This window comes from Cherax quadricarinatus, chromosome 61 (genome assembly GCF_038502225.1).
Source record: "Cherax quadricarinatus isolate ZL_2023a chromosome 61, ASM3850222v1, whole genome shotgun sequence".
NCBI lineage: Eukaryota > Metazoa > Arthropoda > Malacostraca > Decapoda > Parastacidae > Cherax > Cherax quadricarinatus.
This window is the reverse complement of record NC_091352.1, coordinates 12,811,636-12,834,648: the sequence shown is the minus strand read 5'-3', so window position 1 is coordinate 12,834,648 and position 23,013 is coordinate 12,811,636. Positions and strand designations below refer to the sequence as shown.

Below are 23,013 nucleotides of genomic sequence, written 5' to 3'. Positions count from 1 at the left end.
CAGGTTTAAACTTATATTTTATGCAATATGTTTAAAAATAATAATAATGATGATGATGATGATAATAATAATAATAATAATAATAATAATAATAATAATAATAATAATAATAATAATAATAATAATAATAATAATAATAATAAATAATAATAATAATAATAATAATAATAATAATAATAATAATAATAATAATAATAATAATGCATTATTTTTAAAAATAATACTGCAAAAATTTGAAGAGCTTTTGCCTTGACGGGGTTATAAATAAGTAAATAAGTTTATATAGGTAAAGATACACATAAATACAGTTACACAAATTATCATACATAAGTAATATATATGTAAATTACTTAAGATAACCCAAAAGTCAGACAAAATTACTTTTATTTCCATTGGGGGTCCTTGTCTCAGGGTAAGTTTACTTAATGTAACATTGAGCCCTCAGAACCATTGTGGAAATTTATGCTACTGTGTGTAATGTATTTTCAGATTTCCCAAATAAAAATTTTTATAATAAGATGATGTATGACTTTTTGTGTGTAAATGAACGCCCTTGTTGGCGGGCTTTTGAGAGTTTATTTTGTTAACGTGTTACAGCTGTCACGGCATCTGCACCTCTGCATTTCAACTCGTATTTCATCATAAATTAGCATCATGGGTATTTTGGGATTAGCGAAGCTTATAGCTGATGTTGCACCATCAGCTGTTAAAGAAAATGAGATTAAAAACTACTTCGGTAAGCATGACTGATGGAGCAAGATTGTTGACAGTTTCTTGCACACGAGTTTTTTGGTGCGCAAATTAAAATTATTTCTTTTTTTATATCTTATTAACTATACAAAGATTGTAGTTTGGAAACCTAACTGATAATATAAAAAAGCCTTTAGACGTTGACATGGGATAAATGTTTAAAAATCTTTTTCGTGCATTTGATGAGTACAGTGTGCCAGTTTTTTTCATGAGATGATGTGAATGTTTTTCACCATTTTTTGCATGCATATGGTGAAATGACATTAATTTTTTTTATTCTTTCTATAACTTATATTTGGGGAGACGCTAAACCCGTAGGGGTCAAAATGCCAGGGGGAATGGGAGGCAGTTAGATTTAATCCAAGGAAGGGGAGAATAGGTTCACTTCTTGCATCAAAGTGTCTCTCATTAGCATGAAGCAACCTCCCTTGAAGGGCATCCCATTACTATGTCTGATGAATGGCATTGCCATATAAATAAACTAGGGTGTCCTGTGTCTCGGTTGATAGAAAACTTAGATCACTTAAGAACATAAGAACATAAGAACGAAGGAACACTGCAGAAGGCCTACTGGCCCATGCGAGGCAGGTCCAAGTCCCTACCGGCTTAAGCCAATGCACCCAACCTAGTCAGGTCAGGTCACATTGACTCAAGGGAGGAACACGGCAACCGACCCGTTAGCACAAGCTATCAGGTCTAACTCACACCCACCCACATCTACTCATGTATTTATCCAACCTATTTTTAAAGCTACACAACGTTCTGGCCTCTATAACGGTACTTGGGAGTTTGTTCCACTCATCCACAACTCTATTACCAAACCAGTACTTTCCTATATCCCTCCTGAATCTGAATTTTTCCAACTTAAAACCATTGCTGCGAGTCCTGTCTAGGCTAGATATTATCAGCACACTATTTACATCCCCTTTATTTATTCCTGTCTTCCACTTATAAACCTCAATCATATCCCCCCTAATTCTACGTCTTTCTAGAGAGTGCAGTTTCAGGGCCCTTAGTCTATCCTCATAGGGAAGGTTTCTGATACATGGGATCATCTTTGTCATCCTCCTTTGTACATTTTCCAGAGAATTTATATCCATTCTGTAATACGGTGACCAAAACTGTGCAGCATAATCTAAATGAGGCCTAACCAAGGATGTATAGAGTTGAAGAACAACCTGAGGACTCCTATTATTTATGCTTCTTGATATGAAGCCAAGGATTCTATTAGCTTTATTGCGAACACTTATGCACTGTTGTCTTGGTTTCAGATTACTGCTAACCAGAACTCCTAAATCTTTTTCGCAATCCGTAATATTAAGATCTACATTATTTAGTTTATATGTGGCATGGTTATTGTCCTGTCCAACATTTAGAACTTTGCATTTGTCTATATTAAACTGCATCTGCCACTTCTCCGACCACTGCATCAGTCTATTCAAATCTTCCTGGAGTGCTCGAATGTCCTCGTCAGAATGAATTCGACGGCCTATTTTGGTGTCATCGGCAAACTTGCCGATGTCGCTCTTTATGCCCTCATCTATGTCGTTTATGTAGATTGTGAACAGCAGGGGGCCCAACACTGACCCCTGTGGAACACCGCTCGTGACGCTTCCCCACTCTGATTTCTCCCCATTTATGCAAACTCTCTGCTGCCTATTTGTCAACCATGCCTCTATCCAGGAAAAAATTTCTCCTCCTATTCCATGTGCTTTAATTTTCCTCAATAGTCTCTGATGTGGGACCCTGTCAAAAGCCTTACTGAAGTCCATATACACAATATCATATTCGTTACCATGATCTACCTCCTCAAATACCTTAGTGAAAAAAGTTAATAAATTCGTAAGGCAGGAACGTCCCTTTGTAAAACCATGCTGAGATTCGTTGATTAATTTATGCTTTTCAAGGTGGCTACGAACTGCCTCGGCAATTATTGATTCCATAAATTTTCCCACTATGGAGGTTAGGCTTATTGGTCTATAGTTCGAAGCTAAGGACCTGTCACCTGTTTTGAAAATAGGTATCACATTTGCCATTTTCCACTTATCTGGCACCATGCCAGTTTGTAGTGATATGTTGAAAAGATTAGCCAAAGGTGTGCTAAGCTCCTCTTTACATTCCTTTAGAACCCTTGCATACAGTTCATCAGGGCCTGGGGATTTGTTAGGTTTTAATTTATCTATTTGCCTAAGGACCATGTCACTTGTGACCCTAATAGTGCACAGTTTATTATCGTCCTGTTCTACATAATTTATCATTACTGGAATATCACTGGTATCCTCCTGTGTAAAAACTGAGAGGAAGTATGTGTTAAAAATTCTACACATTTCCTTATCACTGTCAGTGAGCTGACCCGAGGAACTTTTGAGTGGGCCTATCTTGTCCCTGATCTTACTTCTGTATACCTGAAAGAATCCTTTTGGGTTAGTCTTCGATTCTCTTGCAACTTTAACCTCATAATCTCTTTTTGCTTTTCTAATTCCCTTTTTTATTTCTCTCTTTAACTGAATATATCGATTTCTTAATTGCCCCTCTCCTCTTTTGATTTGCCTATATATGCCTCTCTTTTGACCAATCAGATATTTTAATCTATTGTTCATCCATTTAGGATCATTTTTGTTTGATCTGATTTCCCTATTTGGAACATAATTTGACTGAGCAGCTAGAACTATGCCCTGGAAAGCATCATATCGGCAACCATCACCACCTACCTGACCCCTAGTCAGGTCATTCCAGTTCAGCCCACCTAAGTAATTTTTCAGTCCTATGAAATCAGCCAAGCGAAAGTCAGGGACGGAGACTTGATTGCCATTATTAGGGGAATTCCATGATATGTTAAAACTGAGTGATTTGTGATCACTCTCCCCAAGCTCATCATTAACCTCAAGATTATTAATTAGTGTTTCCCTACTGGCAAGAACCAAGTCAAGGAGGTTATTTCCCCTAGTTGGCTCTGTCACAAACTGTTTTAAAAAACAATCCTGGATCGTATCAAGAAAGTCACCCGACTCTAAATTTCCTGTCAAATTGCTCCAGTCAATCTGTCTATAGTTGAAATCTCCCATTAGCACAACATTTTCGTATGTAGATGCCTTACGAATTTCGTCCCATAGAAGTTTACTGCACTCCCTATCAAGATTTGGGGCCCTGTAAATCACACCCAAAATTAGTTTTTCTCGGCCCTCGAGAAGCTGTAACCAAACAGATTCAGTGGCTGACGCTTCTAATTTAATATCTTGTCTAACACAACAATTTAAATTGTCTCTGACATACATCGCTACTCCACCACCTTTCCTGTTGACCCTGTCAGTGTGGAATAATTTATAGCCTTGTATGTGACATTCAGATGGCATCTCTCTATCTTTCAGATTGAGCCAGGTCTCTGTTATAGCAATAATATCTATGTTTCCTGCACTTGCAATTAATCTTAGCTCATCTATCTTATTTCTAACACTCCTGCTATTAGTATAGTAAACCTTAAGGGAGCTAGTCCCTTGCTGCCCTCTGCTGTCCCCCTTTGTTTTCTGACCTGTTCTATTGTCTTTATTTATAACTTCATGCTGAATGCCTTTTATACATTTACTGTTTCCAACCCTAGTGTTGCAACCTGCTTGTTTCCCACACACACCCATACCTCTATCTTCCATCAGTTTAAAATCATAGGCATTTCACCAATGGCCTTCTCAATCGAGTCTGCAAGTGCTACCACCCCTGCCCCAGAGAGATGAACCCCATCCCTTGCATACATATCATGTTTGCCATAAAAGTTGTTCCAGTTGTCAATGAATGGGATTGCAAGTTCCTTGCAGTATCTGTCTAGCCAGCAATTTACACCAATTGCCCTAGACAACCATTCATTTCCTACTCCCCTTCTAGGCAAGATGCTACATATGATTGGGATCCCTCCCTTAGACTTAATGAAATCTATAGCTGACCTGTACTTATCTAGCAGCTCTTCTCTCCTACCCTTCCCAATATCATTTCCACCAGCACTGAGACAGATAATGGGCTTGTTCCCATTACCTGACATGATATTATCCAGTCTGTTGACAATGTCCCCAACACCAGCTCCAGGGAAGCACACTCTATCTCTCATCTTCTTATTCCTATTACAAAAAGCACGGTCAACATATCTTACCTGAGAGTCACCAACCACAAGAATGCGCTTACCTTCATTAGCAGGGGCAGTAGTACCCTTACCTTCACTGGCCACTGAAGTACATTCATCCTGGAGAACAGAGAAGCGATTTCCTACCTTCAGATCTTCACTCTTAACTTTCCTTACTCTGATGCGCCTCCCATTACTGTGAACAACTCGCCACTTGTAGCAGGTGCTGGGCTGCACCTCACTGCTGGTACCCGTTGCTACCTCCCCACCTACAGCCTCCTCACAGTGAGAGACAGACTGCACCTCACTGCTAGAAGCCTCATTCCCCACATCTCCAACCACCTCACACTCTCTCCCAGGCCCATTGAGGTGGACCTTCAGCCTCCTAATCTCCTCCTGGAGAAGCAAGACCTCCTCCTTCAACTCTCCAAACTCAGTTTTTAAAACACTGCAGAAGCAAGCCATGCTTTGTAACCGTCCACGCTAATCCCCAAAGCAGCTCAGGGTCTGTGACCTCACGTGACGACTGACCACTGAACACTTGCTGAATGTTTTGATCCCCAGCATGGGTGGAAATTATGGGCATGTTTTCTTGGCACCTGCTGCCCCTGTTCACCTAGCAGCAAGTGCCTGAGTGTTGTGGGTTGCATCCTGGGGACAAAATCAAAAGAATCCCAATGGAAGTAAGACACAGTTCCCATAATGCACTTACTGTATTGTGCTATACTAGATGGCTAACCCTCTGGTTTAAATATATAAACAAAATCTCATACATGTACATGATTATATAGAAAAGTGATTCATGTTATAATTGAAGTATACTCCTTAGTGAAAATCACACATTTTATACATATTTTACGATGTGTACAAGCCATCTATACCACCATTTATTTCTTCGGCAAATTGTTAATTTAAAAGATATCAGAAAAAAAAAATTGGCATGAGCTGCACGTCAGAGCCAATTACCGCATGGTGTTGACATGTGGCCAGTCATAGCAAATGTAAACAGAGGTGCAGTGGATGTAAGCAAAGCTCTATCTTAGGTTAAATGGGTTCATTTAGGTTTGATTGTTTCTTACCATTTATACAACATAATGCCATATATGCTGTCACTGAAACCTACTCATTATTGTAAATTTTAAACTGTATTTTATTACAGAAATTTGCTGAGCAGCAACATTCAGTTATTACCTGTGATGACCTAAGATAATTACCCAATTCATCAGTACTTTATTTTCTTTCTTTAGTTATGCAGGAAACCCTCCATACAATGAACCTCCAGAAAAAAAATCCACCGGGTTAGTTAATTTGGAAACTGGACTAATTCTGTTGTTTACAGAATTGTTAATTATTGTTAAAATCATGTCAAAACAATCTCTTCTCTATCCACCATAATTGCCATTATCAGCCACCTGCTCCCCCAAATTAGTTCATTATATATAGTGTTTACTGTATTAGGAGGTATAACACCATGACAAAAGTTGTTTGTAATTAAAATTGAAAGTTCCAATATTGCATAGTTAGATACAATAAATGATATTGTCTAATATTCTAACCTAAGATACAGTATATTTAATGCCTCAAGAGGATTTAAATCTTTATGAGGGTTTTTATACATGTAATTTTTCTTAAGCATTATTAGCTTTCAATATTTTACATTACTATTATTTCTTAGTTTATCATTAGTTTAGTAGTATAGTATACCCCAAATTTAATGGACCTTGATTTAATGAATCTGTAGTACAGTAATGGGATTGTAGTTATATACTGCCCAAAATGCTCTGCATAATGGACTTTCTGCATGCACAACTACATGTCACCTATCTCGGTACAAACATTGTATCATGCTGAAATAAAATTATTATTATTAGTTTTATTATTATTATTATTATTATAAAACTGAGTTGGCTGTTAAATCCAATAGAATAACTAATACTGTACTGTGCTCTCGATCTTAGAACTACTTTATCTTGTAATTTATAAGGGATATTTTATTCATTCCACTATAGCAAAAATCACTTCATTATGTATGAACTGCACTATATCTATGCTGTAATAATTTCTTGCATATGCATATTCATAAATAATGTAAGTTATATCTTGGCACGTCCACTGTTTCATACAAGGGCACTGAAATTGTTTCGTCAAAACTATTACCTCATCACTTTTAGACATCATGTGCATGTTAGCCTTGTCTGTTCATATTTCCTTAATTTCTTTGAGTAAAGCATTTTGTCTAAAGAATCTAGGTTATATACACAGGTTTATATCTCATTGAATGTACAGCATACTAAGGATTTACTTTAATTCCTATTTCATTGCTTAAGTATTCTTGACAGGTGGCGTACGCATTGTTAATGGACTTATGTAGTTCGTATTCCTTAAACTTAATACAGTGGTACCTCGCTATTCAAACATAATCCATTCCAGGAGGCTGTTCAAATAGTTGTACAAATATTGAATCAATTTTTCCCATAAGAAATAATGTAAATTGGATTAATCTGTTCAAGACCCACTAGCATTACCACAACAAGAGTGTTAGATTCTCTCTCATGGGCTTGTGTCCTGGTAAATTTTTTTTTTTTTTTTTTTTAATGTAGGTTCTCTCAGGCATTCTTCTTCCAGAGGAGACCGATTTCATCACAATTAAAAACTTGTTGAGGAATAAATCGCTCAATGTCTACATAAGTTTTAAATTCCTTAACATACTTTTCAGCTTCATCTCTGTTAGCAGTGGCAGCCTTCCCATGCCTTACTACACTATGAATCCCACTCCTTATTTTAACCTATCAAACCAGCCCTTGCTTGCCTTAAATTCATCACTTTGAGCACTAAGATCACTATATAACTGCTTTGATTATTCATAAATTATTGTTTCAGAAACACTGTCACTGGCCAATTGTTTTTAGTTAATTCAAACGAACAAAAGTCTTTCCATTTCTTCAATTATCTGTGACCTTTTCACAGCAAGAATTTTCACTCCTTTTGCCACATCAGCCTCTTTTATTGCCTCTTTATTTTTCACTATGGATGATGGGGTAGATTTCATCATACCATATTGAATGGCCAGGTCTGATACACATGTTCTACTTTCCAACTTTGCAGTGAATTCTTTTTTTCACTTTAATTATTGTTTTCACTGTCCTTTTAGGCTTGTTTGGATCACTACCCTTTTTTGGGACCATGTTTACTTATCTTCAATGAAAATATTTTAAAAACATCATAGAATAATAATGAAATACCACAAAGTTTCATGAAGCTTGTACAAATGATGCTTAACGAACGAAAGCTGACGAGAGACAGCACGTGATGGTTTGTTTTCATCGGGCTTCATCCAGATTGACCGTTTTGTTTAGGTCAAATATAAGGGCAGTGTCTGAATACCGAGTCAGATTTTTCTTAAAGTTGGGTGAATATCAAGTACGAATATGAGTATGTACAGGTCTCCCTCAACATTCACGTTTTCAACTTTCATGGGCTTCACACATTCGCGAATTACCAACCTCCAAATTCCCAGCCACCAAATCATATTTAAGTTTCCCGCCACCTGCGAGTCCCTACTACTCTCCCTCCGACCCCCGCAACTGGCAGCCAGCCCTCCCACCACTCAGTGTGGTGAGTGTTTTGTTTGTTCATTATTTGCTATTAAACTACAGTATAAATAATGTAAACCCATTCATGACTGCATATTGGAATGGCTATTCGGACAGGTATTAGACGGTGACATCATGTGTTTACTCTTGAGCACTGCAAAGAATTAAACATTTCTGCTACAGCTAATAATAACAATAGTAATAATAATAATAATAATAATAATAATAATAATAATAAATATGATATAATTGAAGAAGGAAATTGTACAAAAATACGAGGGAGTGGTTGGCACATCGTCAGTGTGACTTTGAATATGCTGTAGTGAACATTAGTCTCCCTGCTCTTCCAAACATTTCACAATAATTCATTGTGTTTAGTGCTTGTAGATTGAGTGTGACTGGAGTGGTAGAGGCAGTGATTGAGGCAATGGTATTTAACCCTTTCAGGGTCCGTCCCGTAGATCTACGGCTTTACGTTCAGGGTCCAAACCGTAGATCTACGCCATGAGCTCAGCTCACTCTGATAAACTGTGAGTGGTACATTTGGGCCTAGATATGAGAGAATACATCTATGTGGTATGTGTGCACCACATAAAACAGATCCTGCAGCACACTGTGTATAATGAGAGAAAAAAAAATGTAATCACGATTTTTCGATTAAAACAGCAAGTTTGCAGTGTTTTTTCGTATGTTTTTTATAGTTGTATTTGCGATTTCTTGGTCTCATTTGATAGAATGGAAGACATATTACAGAAATAGAGATGATTTTGATTGGTTTTAGCACTGGAAATGGCTTGAAACTGAGCTCAAAGTAGCAGAAATGTTAAATTTTTGCCGATATTCAAGAGTAAACAAACGACCTCACACGTCTAATACACGTCAGCTGGTGGGTCTAATATACATTCACAAATATGGTGATGATATTTATACAATTATTACAGTATTGCATAACAGTAAATCTTCTATTTTTTGGTGTGAATAAAAATTCATTATGTGAATAAAAAATAAAAATGGAATTTATTTGTAAAGCCTCAAAACATAACTAATGAACAGAGGAAATGTTAGTTTAGTGCCAGGAATGCCTACATTGTTCATTCTGGACCCTATTTTGAAATTGGAATATTTTGAACTTTGTGTTAAATTGGCCAAATTAACAATTTCCGATCACTTTATTTTGTAGTTGAAACAGTTGACTTGGCGATTTCTTGTGCTCAATCGATAGAATAGAAGTAATACTAGTGAAATAGCTAAGAATTTGGTTGATTGGAATAATGTAATTGGCCTAAAATGGGAGTCAAAGTCGGCAAAATCGCCAATTCGTAAATATCGCTGACACATCAAAATTCGCGAGAGCATAATTTCGTCAATTTTCCACCAAATTTCGTACTTTTTGTTTTATTACCTTCACAAAAAGATTCTCTACGATTTCATAAGAAAAAATAACCAATTTTTTTTTTGAAAATTCTTGGACACTGGTGCGTGACTCCAGATTTGGGCCTTGGACCCTGAAAGGGTTAGTAACATACATGTTAATAATAATACATTCTATTAATAATATATACTATTATTATTTATAACATATATGTTATTAAATACATACATGTTAATAATAATACAAGTTATTAATAATAACATGTACTATTATTATTTATAGCATATATGTTATTAAATACCACTGCCTCAACTGCTGAATTATTGTGAAATGTTTGGAAGAGCAGGGAGACTAATGTTCACTCCAGCATAAACAAAGTCACACTGACGATGTGTCAACCACTCCCTTGTATTTTTGTACAATTTCCTTCTTCAATTATATCGTATTTATTATTATTTATTATTATTATTATTACTATTGTTATTATTAGCAATAGCAGAAATGTTCGATTCTTTGCTGTGTTCAAGAGTGAACACATGATGTCACCGTCTAATAACTTTCCTGATAGCCATTCCAATATGCAGTCATGAATGGGTTTACATTATTTATTCTGTAGTTTAATAGCAAATAATGAACAAACAAAACACTCACCACACTGAGTGGTGGGAGGGCTGGTTGCCAGTTGCGGGGGTCGGAGGGAGGGTAGTAGGGACTCGCAGTGGTGGAGTCTGTGGTATTTAATAAAATACATGTTATTAACATACATGTTATAAATAACATATGTTATTAAAGCATAACATGTATATATTTAGTACAATTTACGACATTTTCATGTATTTTATGATTATTCATGGTTCAACAAGTTAAGGAAGCAGTATTGTAATATATTTCCCTACAATATATTGAGGCACCAAACATTCACGGTTTTTCAACATTCGCGAGGCTCTTGATCCCCTAACCCTCGCGAATGTTGAGGGAGACCTGTACTGACTTATGACCTGCTTGACATACAACCACTCGTACTTTACGACCGTACTGTTTATAGCTTAGCTTAAGTTATTGTATACTTTTCTGTTCGTGCATATGAATATTTTCGTATTTTTTCATGCATACGAATGTTTTGTATGCAAATAAACAACTGTTTGTTTTGCACAGTGTTTCTCCTAAAGCTTGCAGCATAAAATACAGTACTAACAGCATAAGGTTCGACTTGCGTCCATTTTGACTTATGACCAGTTGGTCGGAACCAAGCTCGGTCATAAGTCGGATGGTACTTGTGTAGGGATGTACGAATATTGAGGTTCCACTGTACACTAAATAACTAAGATATTTAGTTTTTTAAAGAAATTCCATATCCACTCTCTTATTAATGCTTTTATACTTTTGTTTTATACACTCCATGCTTTTGTGTAGAGCAATATTATAAGTTATCAAAATTTAAAACATTTCTCAGGTCGTAAAGTGGCAGTGGATGCATCGATGAGTTTGTACCAGTTTCTTGTTGCTGTTCGACAGGAAGGTAACATGCTCACAAATGCTGATGGAGAAGTTACAAGGTAAAAAAAAAACTCAATTTTGTACATGTTTGGTTTCATTAATTTCTTTGAATTTGGTGCTTTTAGTTTTGACACTTTATTTACTGCATATGCAAACTTCATTACAATTATTACTATTATCACTGTACAGTATGACTAATAAAGGACAGCTTTTTCAGCTTCATGTTTTCAATAATAATTTGATATGTTATCAGTATCTAGTATGCTAATAAGGTGACTAGCATTTCAGTTTGTGTGTGAGAGCACTGGAGATGAACTTTCCATACAGAATTTTTTTAATAATGCAATAAGTAGTATAAAAATTTGTAGATATTAGTGCTGCATAATTTAAGTAAACTTGTATTGGTTTTTAGGTAAGACACATATGCAACAGTTAGGTATCTTTATTATGAAACGTTTCGCCTACACAGTAGGCTTCTTCAGTCGAATACAGAAAGTAGGCAGGAACAGTAGAGATATGAAGACGATGTAATCAGTCCATCACCCTTGAAGTCGTAGAATTTGAGGTTGTCAGTCCCTCGGCCTGGAGAAGTTCAGTTCCATAGTCAAAAGCCTCGGTGCTGGAACAGTCAAGTATGCATGTGAATCACCGCTTCACTTCACACTCACCCAAGTTCTTGAGTTCATCAAGCCTCTACGTTTCACCTTCAGCAACAAGGCTAAATTATACCACCTATCTAGAAGCAGCTTCAAAAAGTTTGAAAATGGCTCCATTGCTAACCTGCCTCCTCAGTTACTCCTATAACTCCCATATGTGTTCTACCCTCTGATGTGACCTAGCCTGCTGCCAGCTACTCAAGATTCAAGACTTCAACTACCACAAGTTCAATGCAACAGTCCCTGCTATTCCTGTTCTCAAGTCTGCCCCACGATCGCCTTAGCTGCTGGGTTAAGCCCTCGCTCTATTTCTCTTACTAAGAACACTCCTCTCCAGAGCTATTCTTCATCTGTCCCGTCTTCCCCGCTCATCCCATTGGGATCTTACCTAAACATGTTTGCTTGCTTGCTTGATCTTCAGATAGTTCCTGACTATGGAACTGAACTTCTCCAGGCCGAGGGACTGACAACCTCAAATTCTACGACTTCAAGGGTGATGGACTGATTACATCGTCTTCATATCTCTACTGTTCCTGCCTACTTTCTGTATTCGACTGAAGAAGCCTACTGTGTAGGCGAAACGTTTCATAATAAAGATACCTAACTGTTGCATATGTGTCTTACCTAACAACCTGTCGGTATTGTATACCATTTTGATGTTCATTTTGTATTGGTTTGCAGTCACTTGATGGGTTTCTTCTATCGAACCATTCGTATGGTAGATAATGGAATTAAGCCCATGTATGTTTTTGATGGTAAGCCTCCAACTATGAAGGGTGGAGAACTAGCAAAGCGACAGGAGCGAAGGGAAGAGGCACAGAAGGCTTTGGAAAAAGCTGAAGAAGCAGGTTTGTGCTTTTAAATAATATTCATTTGTTGAATTTTTTGTATGGCATATACATTTTTCTTGGCAAACATTAAAATGGTACTCGTTATAACACTCTCTACATAAAATCCTGTCTTAAAATATTAAAAAACTATTTATTGTCATTATAATGGGGGATTTAATGTAAGTAATTTATCCTGGTTTGTATTTAAATTGTGGGAAGCTTAAGTAAAAAACATGAACAGGACCTACTAGAATAACAAAAAGGAAAGTTTTCTAAGACAGTGTCAAAGATCCTAAGTGAAGTGAAATGCTATGTTTGGTTATAAAATATAAAAATATTATGAAAGATAAGGATAAGGAATCAAACCTAGCTTCTAAAAAAGGAAATTTTGGTATAGATGCAGAAAGAAAGACCCATGTACTTACTGACAGTATTCTTTAAAATAAAAAAAAAAGTCTTCAGTGACTTGCAGCAGGGTCCAAGATGGATTTGGATTATACTAGGAAAAAAAAAAAAAACAGAGGTAACATGGATCTGGAAGAAAGAATTAGATGAAAGAGCAATAATGCCTAGGCACTAACCTAGTGAGATAGACGAGGGGTGAACTAAGTGGTGAACACCCAAGAGATCAAGATATCTGGAAAGTAGTATAGATACAGTGGATCTAGATGCATCTTTGACTGAAGCTGGAAACTACACCTGACTCTACTTAAAGAACTGAAATTTCAGTAGTTGAAAATGAACCTAAAGCAGTGTAAAGAACTGTATTTTGGATAATGTCCAGTTGGTAGGAAGTGACCAGGGATACAGAACTGTACATCCAAGGCAAACAGCAACTGCTAAGGGATGTACCAATATTCTGTCATATGAGTGAAACAGAAGTCTGCTAAATGTTATGCACTAGGAGGCTTATTGGGTTGTTCTTTGTTTCTTAAACCTGTACGGTAGATAAATCTTAAAAACCCAGTTTTCGTACTCCCCAGCTTGCATGTAAAACCACAGTTGTTCTCTAAGATGTATTTTTTTTATAATATTTCCCATAATAAATAATGTAAATCCAATTAATCCTTTCCAGACACCAAAAATATTAACAAAAATACGTTTTATGGAGAATAACTGTTGTTTTACATGCAAGCCGGGGAGTATGAAAACCACGGTTCCACTGTATTTACTTTGTTTCTCAATATTTGCATTGTAATTCTTGTTCCAGTAATATTTCTTTTTCCAATTTGGAAGTCCTGGTTTGAAACACGATTATGGAGAGTGGCGATTACTAGAATCATTAGCAGATTTAATTTGAAAGATACACTGTAACTAAACTATTGTGATATTTTCTAATTATAGTAAACTAAAGCTTCAGAATGAAGAGTCTGTCATACTTACGTAAAGTCATAGACTTGTCAGATGTTAAATATATTTGCTTCTTTTAAATAATGTTGATGCTTGAACATGTTGAGTTGACTTTTTAAATGAGAATGGTTTCAAATAAAATATGTGAAAATACACTGGAACCCCGGATTTCGTCTGCACCAGATAGCGTACAATTTGGATTTTGACCACTTTTTTCAGCTAAATTTTGCTCCGGATTTCGTACCTCATCCTGGAAATCATCCATATCAGATGCGTCCGCCCACCTAGGATGCCGCCACTCATGAGTACATGTCTCAGTCTGACTATCACTGGTTGAGTGAGCATTCATTTGAAACATTTCATAATACTTCATTTTTTTTTGTATTTATTTATTGAGTGCGACTGCGAAATAAGCTACCAGGGGCCCAAAGAAAGTTCCTAGTGCTAACCCTTTGGTAAAGGTGAGAATTCAAGAAAGAGATTGTAGAAAAATACGAAAGTGGCATACATGTGGTCGAGTTCGCCAGGATGTATGTCAAATCCAAATCAACAATCTGTTTCATCCTGGCAAAGAAAGTAGAAATCAAGGAGGCTGATGTTGCAAAAGGGGTGATTAAGGACATTTGTATCTGCAACATTTTCGGTGACAATACCTTGTCCCATTTTAGGCAAATCTTTAAAGAGATGCCAGAAACAGAGCTCTCTGGACAGATTTGTAGTGCAACAGAGGTTCACTGCCAGTAAAAGACAAAGAAGGGAAGTAACCCCGGATAGGGCCTTGATACCTGAAGCCCTTATGGAGGGGGATTCCCCTTCCAAACAATAACCTCTGCTCCTCCTCCCTCTCCCCTCCTTGCTGTCCATACCCCAACAAGAGTCTTCAGTAGAGGTAAGTGTGATGTTAAATATTCATTTATCCATTTCATTAGTCATTTATATTTCCTTTTCATTGTTTTCTGTATGTAAAACTATAGTTATTTTTTAAATGTATTTTTTGTTAATATTTTTGGGTGTCTGGAACAGGTTAATTGTATTTTCATTATTTTTTATGGGAAATATTGCTTCGGTTTTCATCCATTTTGGATTTAGACCGACCTTCAGGAATGGATTAAGGACGAAACCTGTGGTTCCACTGTATTATTAACCCTTTGGGGGTTTCAGACGTACTAGTACGTCTTATGACCCAGGGTTTTTGACGTACTAGTACGCCTAAATTCTAGCACCCTCAAATTTAGTGAGAGAAAGCTGGTAGGCCTACATATGAAAGAATGGGTTTATGTGGTCAGTGTGTGCAGTATAAAAAAAATCCTGCAGCACACAGTGCATAATGAGAAAAAAAACTTCGACGGTGTTTTTGGATTAAAACAGCGACTTTGCACTGTATTTTCGTATGGTATTTATTGTTGTATTCTAATTTTCTTGGTCTCATTTTATAGAATGGAAGACATATTACAGAAATTGAGATGATTTTGACTGGTTTTACTATGAAAAGTACCTTGAAATTGAGCTCAAAGTAGTAGAAATGTTCGATTTTTACCGAAGTTCAAAAGTAAAGAAATCATGTCAAGCGTCCAATACACATCAACTGGCGAGTCTAATATTCTTTCACAAGTGTTCTGATATTATTTATATCATTTCTACACTAATGCAGTAGTCTGCATAACAGTAAATCTTATTTTCTTTGTACGAATAAAAATTCAAAGTGGAAAGCCAAAGAAACATAAGAGGGGCCTGGGGATGTGACTAACAAACAGAGAGCTTGTTATTTTATTGCCAGGAATGTCTTTCTTGTTTATTATGGACCCTATTCGGAAATTGGCATCTTCTGAAACTTGTGTGAAATTGGCAAAATTGCTAAATTCTGACCACTTTATTGGATAGCTGAAATCGGTAAATGGGTGGTTTCTTGTACTCATTCGATAGAAAAAATGGAGTTCTAACGGAATAGTTATGATTTTTGTCGACTAGTACAGTGGAATTGGCTGAAAATAGGGCTCAAAGTGGGCAAAATCGCCAATGTGTAAACATTGTTGAGACCACTAACTTCGCTAGAGCATAATTCCATAAGTTTTCCATCAAATTTCATACTTTTGGTGCCATTATGATCGGGAAAAGATTCTCTATCTTTTCATAGGAAAAAATAATTTTTTTTTTTAAATTTGGCCAACCCTGAGAACAAGTCTCTGAGAGGACCTGTCGACCCCCAAAGGGTTAAGGTACAGTATGTCTCTTTGCTCATGTGTTTGTCTGTTCTTTATTATCTTCTGCTTTAGTACTGTACAATCCATTTATCTTTTGTTTTAAGAGGACACATAAAATATGAAATTGTAGGTATTTTAGTGGTGCATTAATAAAAATTTAATTTGACAGGAACATATTAAGAAACTGCTAAAAAAGGTCAGCTGATGGTATTATTGTCTATATAATTTTTTTTTTAAATATTCGTTTAACCCTTTTAGTGTCAAGACCCCTGATCCTTGACTCACTCTGTGTCAGAAAAAATTAAAAAAAAAAAAAAAAAAAATTTTTCTTGTGAAAATGATAGAGAATCTTTTCCTGATGCTAATGACACCTAAGGTACGAAATTTGATGGAAAACTTGCGAAATTATGCTCTCGCGAAGTTTAGTGATCTCGGTGATATTTACGCATCGGCGATTTTGCCCACTTTGAGCCTTATTTTTGGCCAATTCCATTGTTCCAGTCGACTAAAATCATAGCTATTTCGTTATGACTCCATTTGTTCTATCGAATGAGTACGAGAAACTGCCCATTTACCAATTTCAACTACCCAATAAAGTGGTCAGAAATTGGCAATTTGGCCAATTTCACACATTTCAAAAGATGCTAATTTCAAAATAGGGTCCAGAATAAACAAGGCAGGCATTCCTGGCACTAAAATAACATTTTCTCTTCATTAGTCATGTCTCCAGGCCCCTACTATATTACTCTTGCTGTCCATTTTGAATTTTTATTCTCGCAAAAAAATAGAAGATTTGCTGTTAAACAGACTACTGCATTATTATAATAATTGTATAAATGATGTCAACCCATTCGTGACTGCGTATTAGACTGGCCAGTAGGACACATATTGGACATTGATGTCATTTGTTTACCCTTGAACATCGGCAAAAATCAAACATTTCCTCTACTTTGAGCTCAATTTCAGGTTACTTTTCATTGTGAAACCAATTAAAATCATCTCTATTTCTGTAAAATATCTTCCATTCTATCAAATGAGAACAAGGAAATGAGAATACAATCATAAATACCACATGAAAATGCACCTCAGATTCGGTTTTAAACCAAAAACACGGTCAGTTTTTTTTTTCTCCCATTATGCACTGCTTGCTGCAAGATTTTTTAAATACTGAACACATTGACCATGCAGACCCATTCTTTCATGTGTAGGCCTACCAGATTTGAAGGAGCTAGAATTTTGGCGTAGTATTACGGGACTGACACTGGTTCTCAAGCCATAATATTACGGGACCGACACCGAAAGGGTTAATATGTTGAACCCACACATTGTACATGCTACATTTATTTTTTTTTTCTTTAAGCCGAAGAAGGTTAAAAGTAAATTTTACTTTTTTGGTAGGTAATGTAGAAGATATAGATAAATTTAGTCGACGATTGGTGAAGGTCACAAAAACTCATTCTGAAGAAGCAAAAACTTTATTAAGGCTGATGGGGATCCCCTACATAGAGGCTCCTTGTGAAGCTGAGGCCCAGTGTGCTGCACTAGCCAAGGCTGGCAAGGTAAGGAGCTCTTAATTTATCTATAAAAAGGGGGCTTGGTAATAGGAATAGAGGGTAAATAAGTATACAATATCTTATATAGTGTGCAATGATAGCAGCTTGTCAGACTGTATTAGTAGTTAAAATATTAATGAGTAGACTTAGGGATGTGCACATTTTTGGAGAAGTAACAGATACATCAGGTCATTATATAGTGGTAGCCACAGTCAAAGGTAGATGGAATATGGAAAGAATAGAATTAGCAGAAAGAGAAATGAAAGTGAATGAACTAAAGACAGAGACAGGGGAAAAAGATATAAGCAACTATTGGGAGAAAGTTGGGCTAAGGAGAGTACAGGAAATGAGGAGGAGGAGGTTGAAGTGGTAAATTAAAGAATACATTGCTTGTGTGTGTAGCAGAAGTTTGTGGATATAAGAGGATGGGTGTGGGTAAGAAAAGAGTGATTGGTGGAGTCATGAGTAGGGTGGTGGTAAAGGTGGTGTCAAGATTTAATATTGAACTCTTTTTTTTACGTTGAGGTTACAAATTGATCCCTGAAATTTGTTTAAAAATATCAAGTTTTCACATTGTGAATTATGTTACAGGTGTATGCTGTAGCAACAGAGGACATGGATGCCTTGACCTTTCAAACCCCAGTCTTGTTAAGACACATGACCTTCAGCGAGGCCAGGAAAATGCCTATTAAAGAGTTCCATTTGTCGAAAGTTTTGGAAGAGCTGAATATTAATCATGAGGAGGTGAGTGTAACTTAATTGTGAGCTAGTTCAGTTGAATTTATTAAGTGTACTTGACTAGGGGTCGTCCTCGAAAGGGTTGGAGAGAGGGGGTAAAGGAGGTTTTGTGGGTAAGGGGCTTGGACTTCCAGCAAGCGTGCGTGAGCGTGTTAGATAGGAGTGAATGGAGACGAATGGTACTTGGGACCTGACGATCTGTTGGAGTGTGAGCAGGGTAATATTTAGTGAAGGGATTCAGGGAAACCGGTTATTTTCATATAGTCGGACTTGAGTCCTGGAAATGGGAAGTACAATGCCTGCACTTTAAAGGAGGGGTTTGGGATATTGGCAGTTTGGAGGGATATGTTGTGTATCTTTATATGTTTATGCTTCTAGACTGTTGTATTCTGAGCACCTCTGCAAAAACAGTGATAATGTGCGAGTGTGGTGAAAGTGTTGAATGATGATGAAAGTATTTTCTTTTTGGGGATTTTCTTTCTTTTTTTGGGTCACCCTGCCTCGGTGGGAGACGGCCGACTTGTTGAAAAAAAAAAAAAAAAAAAAAAAAACTTGACTAGTCATAAAGTGTAAGGGTAATTTTGATCCATATATATTTATGAGGTGTCAAACTGAAGATGAAGTATATACAGTGGACCCCCGCATAACGCTATCAATCCGTTCCTGAGAGCTCAATGTTATGCGAAATTATCGTTATGCGAATTAATTTTCCCCATAAGAAATAATGGAAATCAAATTAATCGGTGCAAGACACCCAAAAGTATGAAAAAAAAAAATTTTACCACATGAAATATTAATTTTAATACACACAAACTTAAGAAAACATGCACAGTTACATGACACTTACCTTTATTGAAGATCTGGCGATGATTGATGGGATGGGAGGAGGGGAGACTGGATGGTTTTAGTGTTTAGAAGGGGAATCCCCTTCCATTAGGACTTGAGGTGTCAAGTCCTTTTCCAGGGTTGCTTCCCTTCTTCTTTTAATGCCACTAGGACCAGCTTCAGAGTCACTGGACTTCTGTCGCACAACATATCTGTCCATAGTGGCCTGTACCTCTCGTTCCTTTATGACTTTCCTAAAGTGTTTCACAACAGTGTCAGTGTAATAGTCACCAGCACGGCTTGCAATAGCTGTCTGAGGGTGATTTTCATCCATGAAGGTTTGCACTTCAAGCCACTTTGCACAGATTTCCTTAATTTTTGAAGTAGGCAACTTCTTCAATTTCTCTCTCCCCTCCTCCGAAGCAATTTCCTCAGGTGTGGCCTCTTGCTGTTGAAGTTGATCTAGCAGCTCATCAGTGGTTAGTTCTTCATTGTCCTCCTCCACCAACTCTTCCACATCCTCCCCACTAACCTCAACCCCAAGGACTTCCCCAATGCCACAGTTGATTCCTCAACTGGCATAGGATTCTCAGGGTTAGCCTCAAATCCTTCAGAATCTCTTTGGTCTACACATTCTGGCCACAATTTCTTCCAAGCAGACTTCAAGGTCCTCTTAGTCACTCCCTCCCAAGCCTTACCTATAAGGTTTACACAATTGAGGATATTAAAGTGCTCTCCCCAAAACTCTCTTAGAGTCATTTGAGTTTCTGAGGTCACTACAAAGCACCTTTCAAACAGAGCTTTTGTGTACAGTTTTTTGAAGTTTGCAATAACCTGCTGGTCCATGGGCTGCAGGAGAGGAGTGGTATTAGGAGGCAAAAACTTCACCTTAATGAAGCTCATGTCCCCACAAAGTCGCTCTGCCACGTCTGTAGGATGACCAGGGGCATTGTCTAACACCAGGAGGCACTTAAGGTCTAATTTCTTTTCAGTTAGGTAATTTTTCACATTGGGGGCAAATGCTTGGTGTAACCAGTCATAGAAAAAGTCCCTAGTGACCCATGCCTTATTGTTTGCCCTCCACAGCACGCACAAATTAGCCTTGAGGATATTCTTTTGCCTGAACGCTCTGGGAGTTTCAGAGTGATACACTAATAAAGGCTTCACTTTGCAATCACCACTAGCATTGGCACACATGAGAAGAGTAAGCCTGTCTTTCATAGGCTTATGTCCTGGGAGTGCCTTTTCCTCCTGAGTAATGTAGGTCCTGCTTGGCATTTTCTTCCAAAACAGGCCTGTTTCGTCACAATTAAACACTTGTTCAGGTTTCAGTCCTTCACTGTCTATGTACTCCTTGAATTCATGCACATATTTTTCAGCTGCTTTTTGGACTGAACTGGCAGCCTCACCATGCCTTATCACACTATGTATGCCACTACGCCTCTTAAATCTCTCAAACCAACCTTTGCTGGCCTTAAATTCACTCGCATCACCACTAGTTGCAGGCATTTTTCTAATTAAATCCTCGTGCAACTTCCTAGCCTTTTCACTTATGATCGCTTGAGAGATGCTATCGCCTGCTATCTGTTTTTTGTTTACCCACACCAATAACAGTCTCTCAACATCTTCTATCACTTGCGATCTCTGTTTCGAAAGCACAGTTAAACCTTTGGCAAGAACAGCTTCCTTGATTGCCGTTCTCTTGGACACAATAGAAGCGATGGTTGATTGGGGTTTACTATACAACCTGGCCAGCTCGGAGACACGCACTCCACTTTCATACTTAGCAATGATCTCTTTCTTCATCTCCATAGTAATTCTCACCCTTATTCCTGTAGGGTTGGCACTAGAAGCTTTCTTGGGGCCCATGGTCACTTATTTTTCAGGTGAAATCACTATAAAAAGGCTGTAATAATACGAAATGTTCCGATTGTATGCTTGAATGTTACTGCGGAGGCTGGCTTGTAAACAATGCCACTGGCAGAACAAGTGAAGCTGGCTCAGGCCGCATGGATGTGTCTTGGACGAATTGCGTTGAGCGAATTTTTTAGCACTATGAGAGGCAAAATTTTAGCGATAAGATGTATAGCTATGCGGATTTAACACTATGCGATGCCAACGTTATGCGGGGGTCCACTGTAATTGGCCTCCTGTATTTTGTATCTCTAATTTGCTCTCTTTTTACATTCCCATTATACCTTTCTTTCAACACACCAGCCATATCCCACCGAGGCAGGGTGGCCCAAAAGGATAAACGAAAGTTTCTCCTTTTCTTTCTTTCAACACACCAGCCGTATCCCATAGAGGCAGGGTGGCCCAAAAAGAAAAACAAAAGTTTCTCTTTTTTTTCTTTCTTTCTTTCAACGCACCAGCCATATCCCACTGAGGTGGGGTGGCCCAAAAAGAAAAACAAGTTTCTCGTTTTAAATTTAGTAATATATACAGGAGAAGGGGTTACTAGCCCCCTTGCTCCCGGCATTTTAGTCGCCTCTTACAACACGCATAGCTTACGGAGGAAGAATTCTGTTCCACTTCCCCATGGAGATAAGAGGAAATAAACAAGAACAAGAATTAGAAAGAAAATAGAAGAAAACCCAGAGGGGTGTGTATATATATGCTTGTACACGTATGTGTAGTGTGACCTAAGTGTAAGTAGAAGTGGCAAGACATACCTGTAATTTTGTATATTTATGAGACAGACAAAAGACACCAGCAATCCTTCCATCATGTAAAACAATTACAGGCTTTTGTTTTACACTCACTTGGCAGGATGGTAGTACCTACCTGGGCGGTTGCTGTTTACCAACCTACTACCTAGGTCCCATTGTATATACTATATATATATATATATATATATATATATATATATATATATATATATTATATATTATATATTATATATTATATATTATATATTATATATATATATATATATATATATATATATATATATATATATATATATATATATATATATATATATTTTTTTTTTTTTCTTCTTATTCTTTTTAGTAATCTTTACAGGAAAAGGGGTTACTAGCCCATTGTTCCCGGCATTTTAGTTGACTTTTACAACACGCATGGCTTACGGAGGAAAGATTCTTATTCCACTTCCCCATGGATATAAAAGGAAAAGTAATAAGACCAAGAACTATTAAGATAAAATCAAAGAAAACTCAGATGAGTGTGTATAAATAAACATGTACATCATGTTTCAACATCATCATCATTCAACACTTTCACCACACTCACACATTCTCACTGCTTTTGCAGAGGTGCTCAGAATACAACAGTTTAGAAGCATATACGTATAAAGATACACAACATATCCCTCCAAACTGCCAATATCCCAAACCCCTCCTTTAAAGTGCAGGCATTGTACTTCCCATTTCCAGGACTCAAGTCCGACTATAAGAAAATAACCGGTTTCCCTGAATCCCTTCACTAAATATTACCCTGCTCACACTCCAACAGATCGTCAGGTCCCAAGTATCATTCGTCTCCATTCACTCCTATCTAACACGCTCATGCACGCTTGCT

At 37.2% G+C, this 23,013-nt stretch overlaps 1 protein-coding gene across 1 annotated transcript in view; it reads left to right on the top strand.

Annotated features, from left to right (window-relative positions):
- The first annotated feature begins 550 nt into the window (after positions 1–550).
- Fen1 (flap endonuclease 1) overlaps positions 551–23,013 on the top strand; it is a 38,733-nt gene continuing 16,270 nt past the window's right edge. The window contains exons 1-5 of the mRNA XM_053791994.2: positions 551–736; positions 11,277–11,379; positions 12,658–12,824; positions 17,756–17,916; positions 18,502–18,654. Of these exons, the coding sequence (XP_053647969.1) occupies positions 655–736; positions 11,277–11,379; positions 12,658–12,824; positions 17,756–17,916; positions 18,502–18,654 (666 nt within the window). The 5' untranslated portion in view covers positions 551–654. The remainder of the gene's footprint in view (positions 737–11,276; positions 11,380–12,657; positions 12,825–17,755; positions 17,917–18,501; positions 18,655–23,013) is intronic.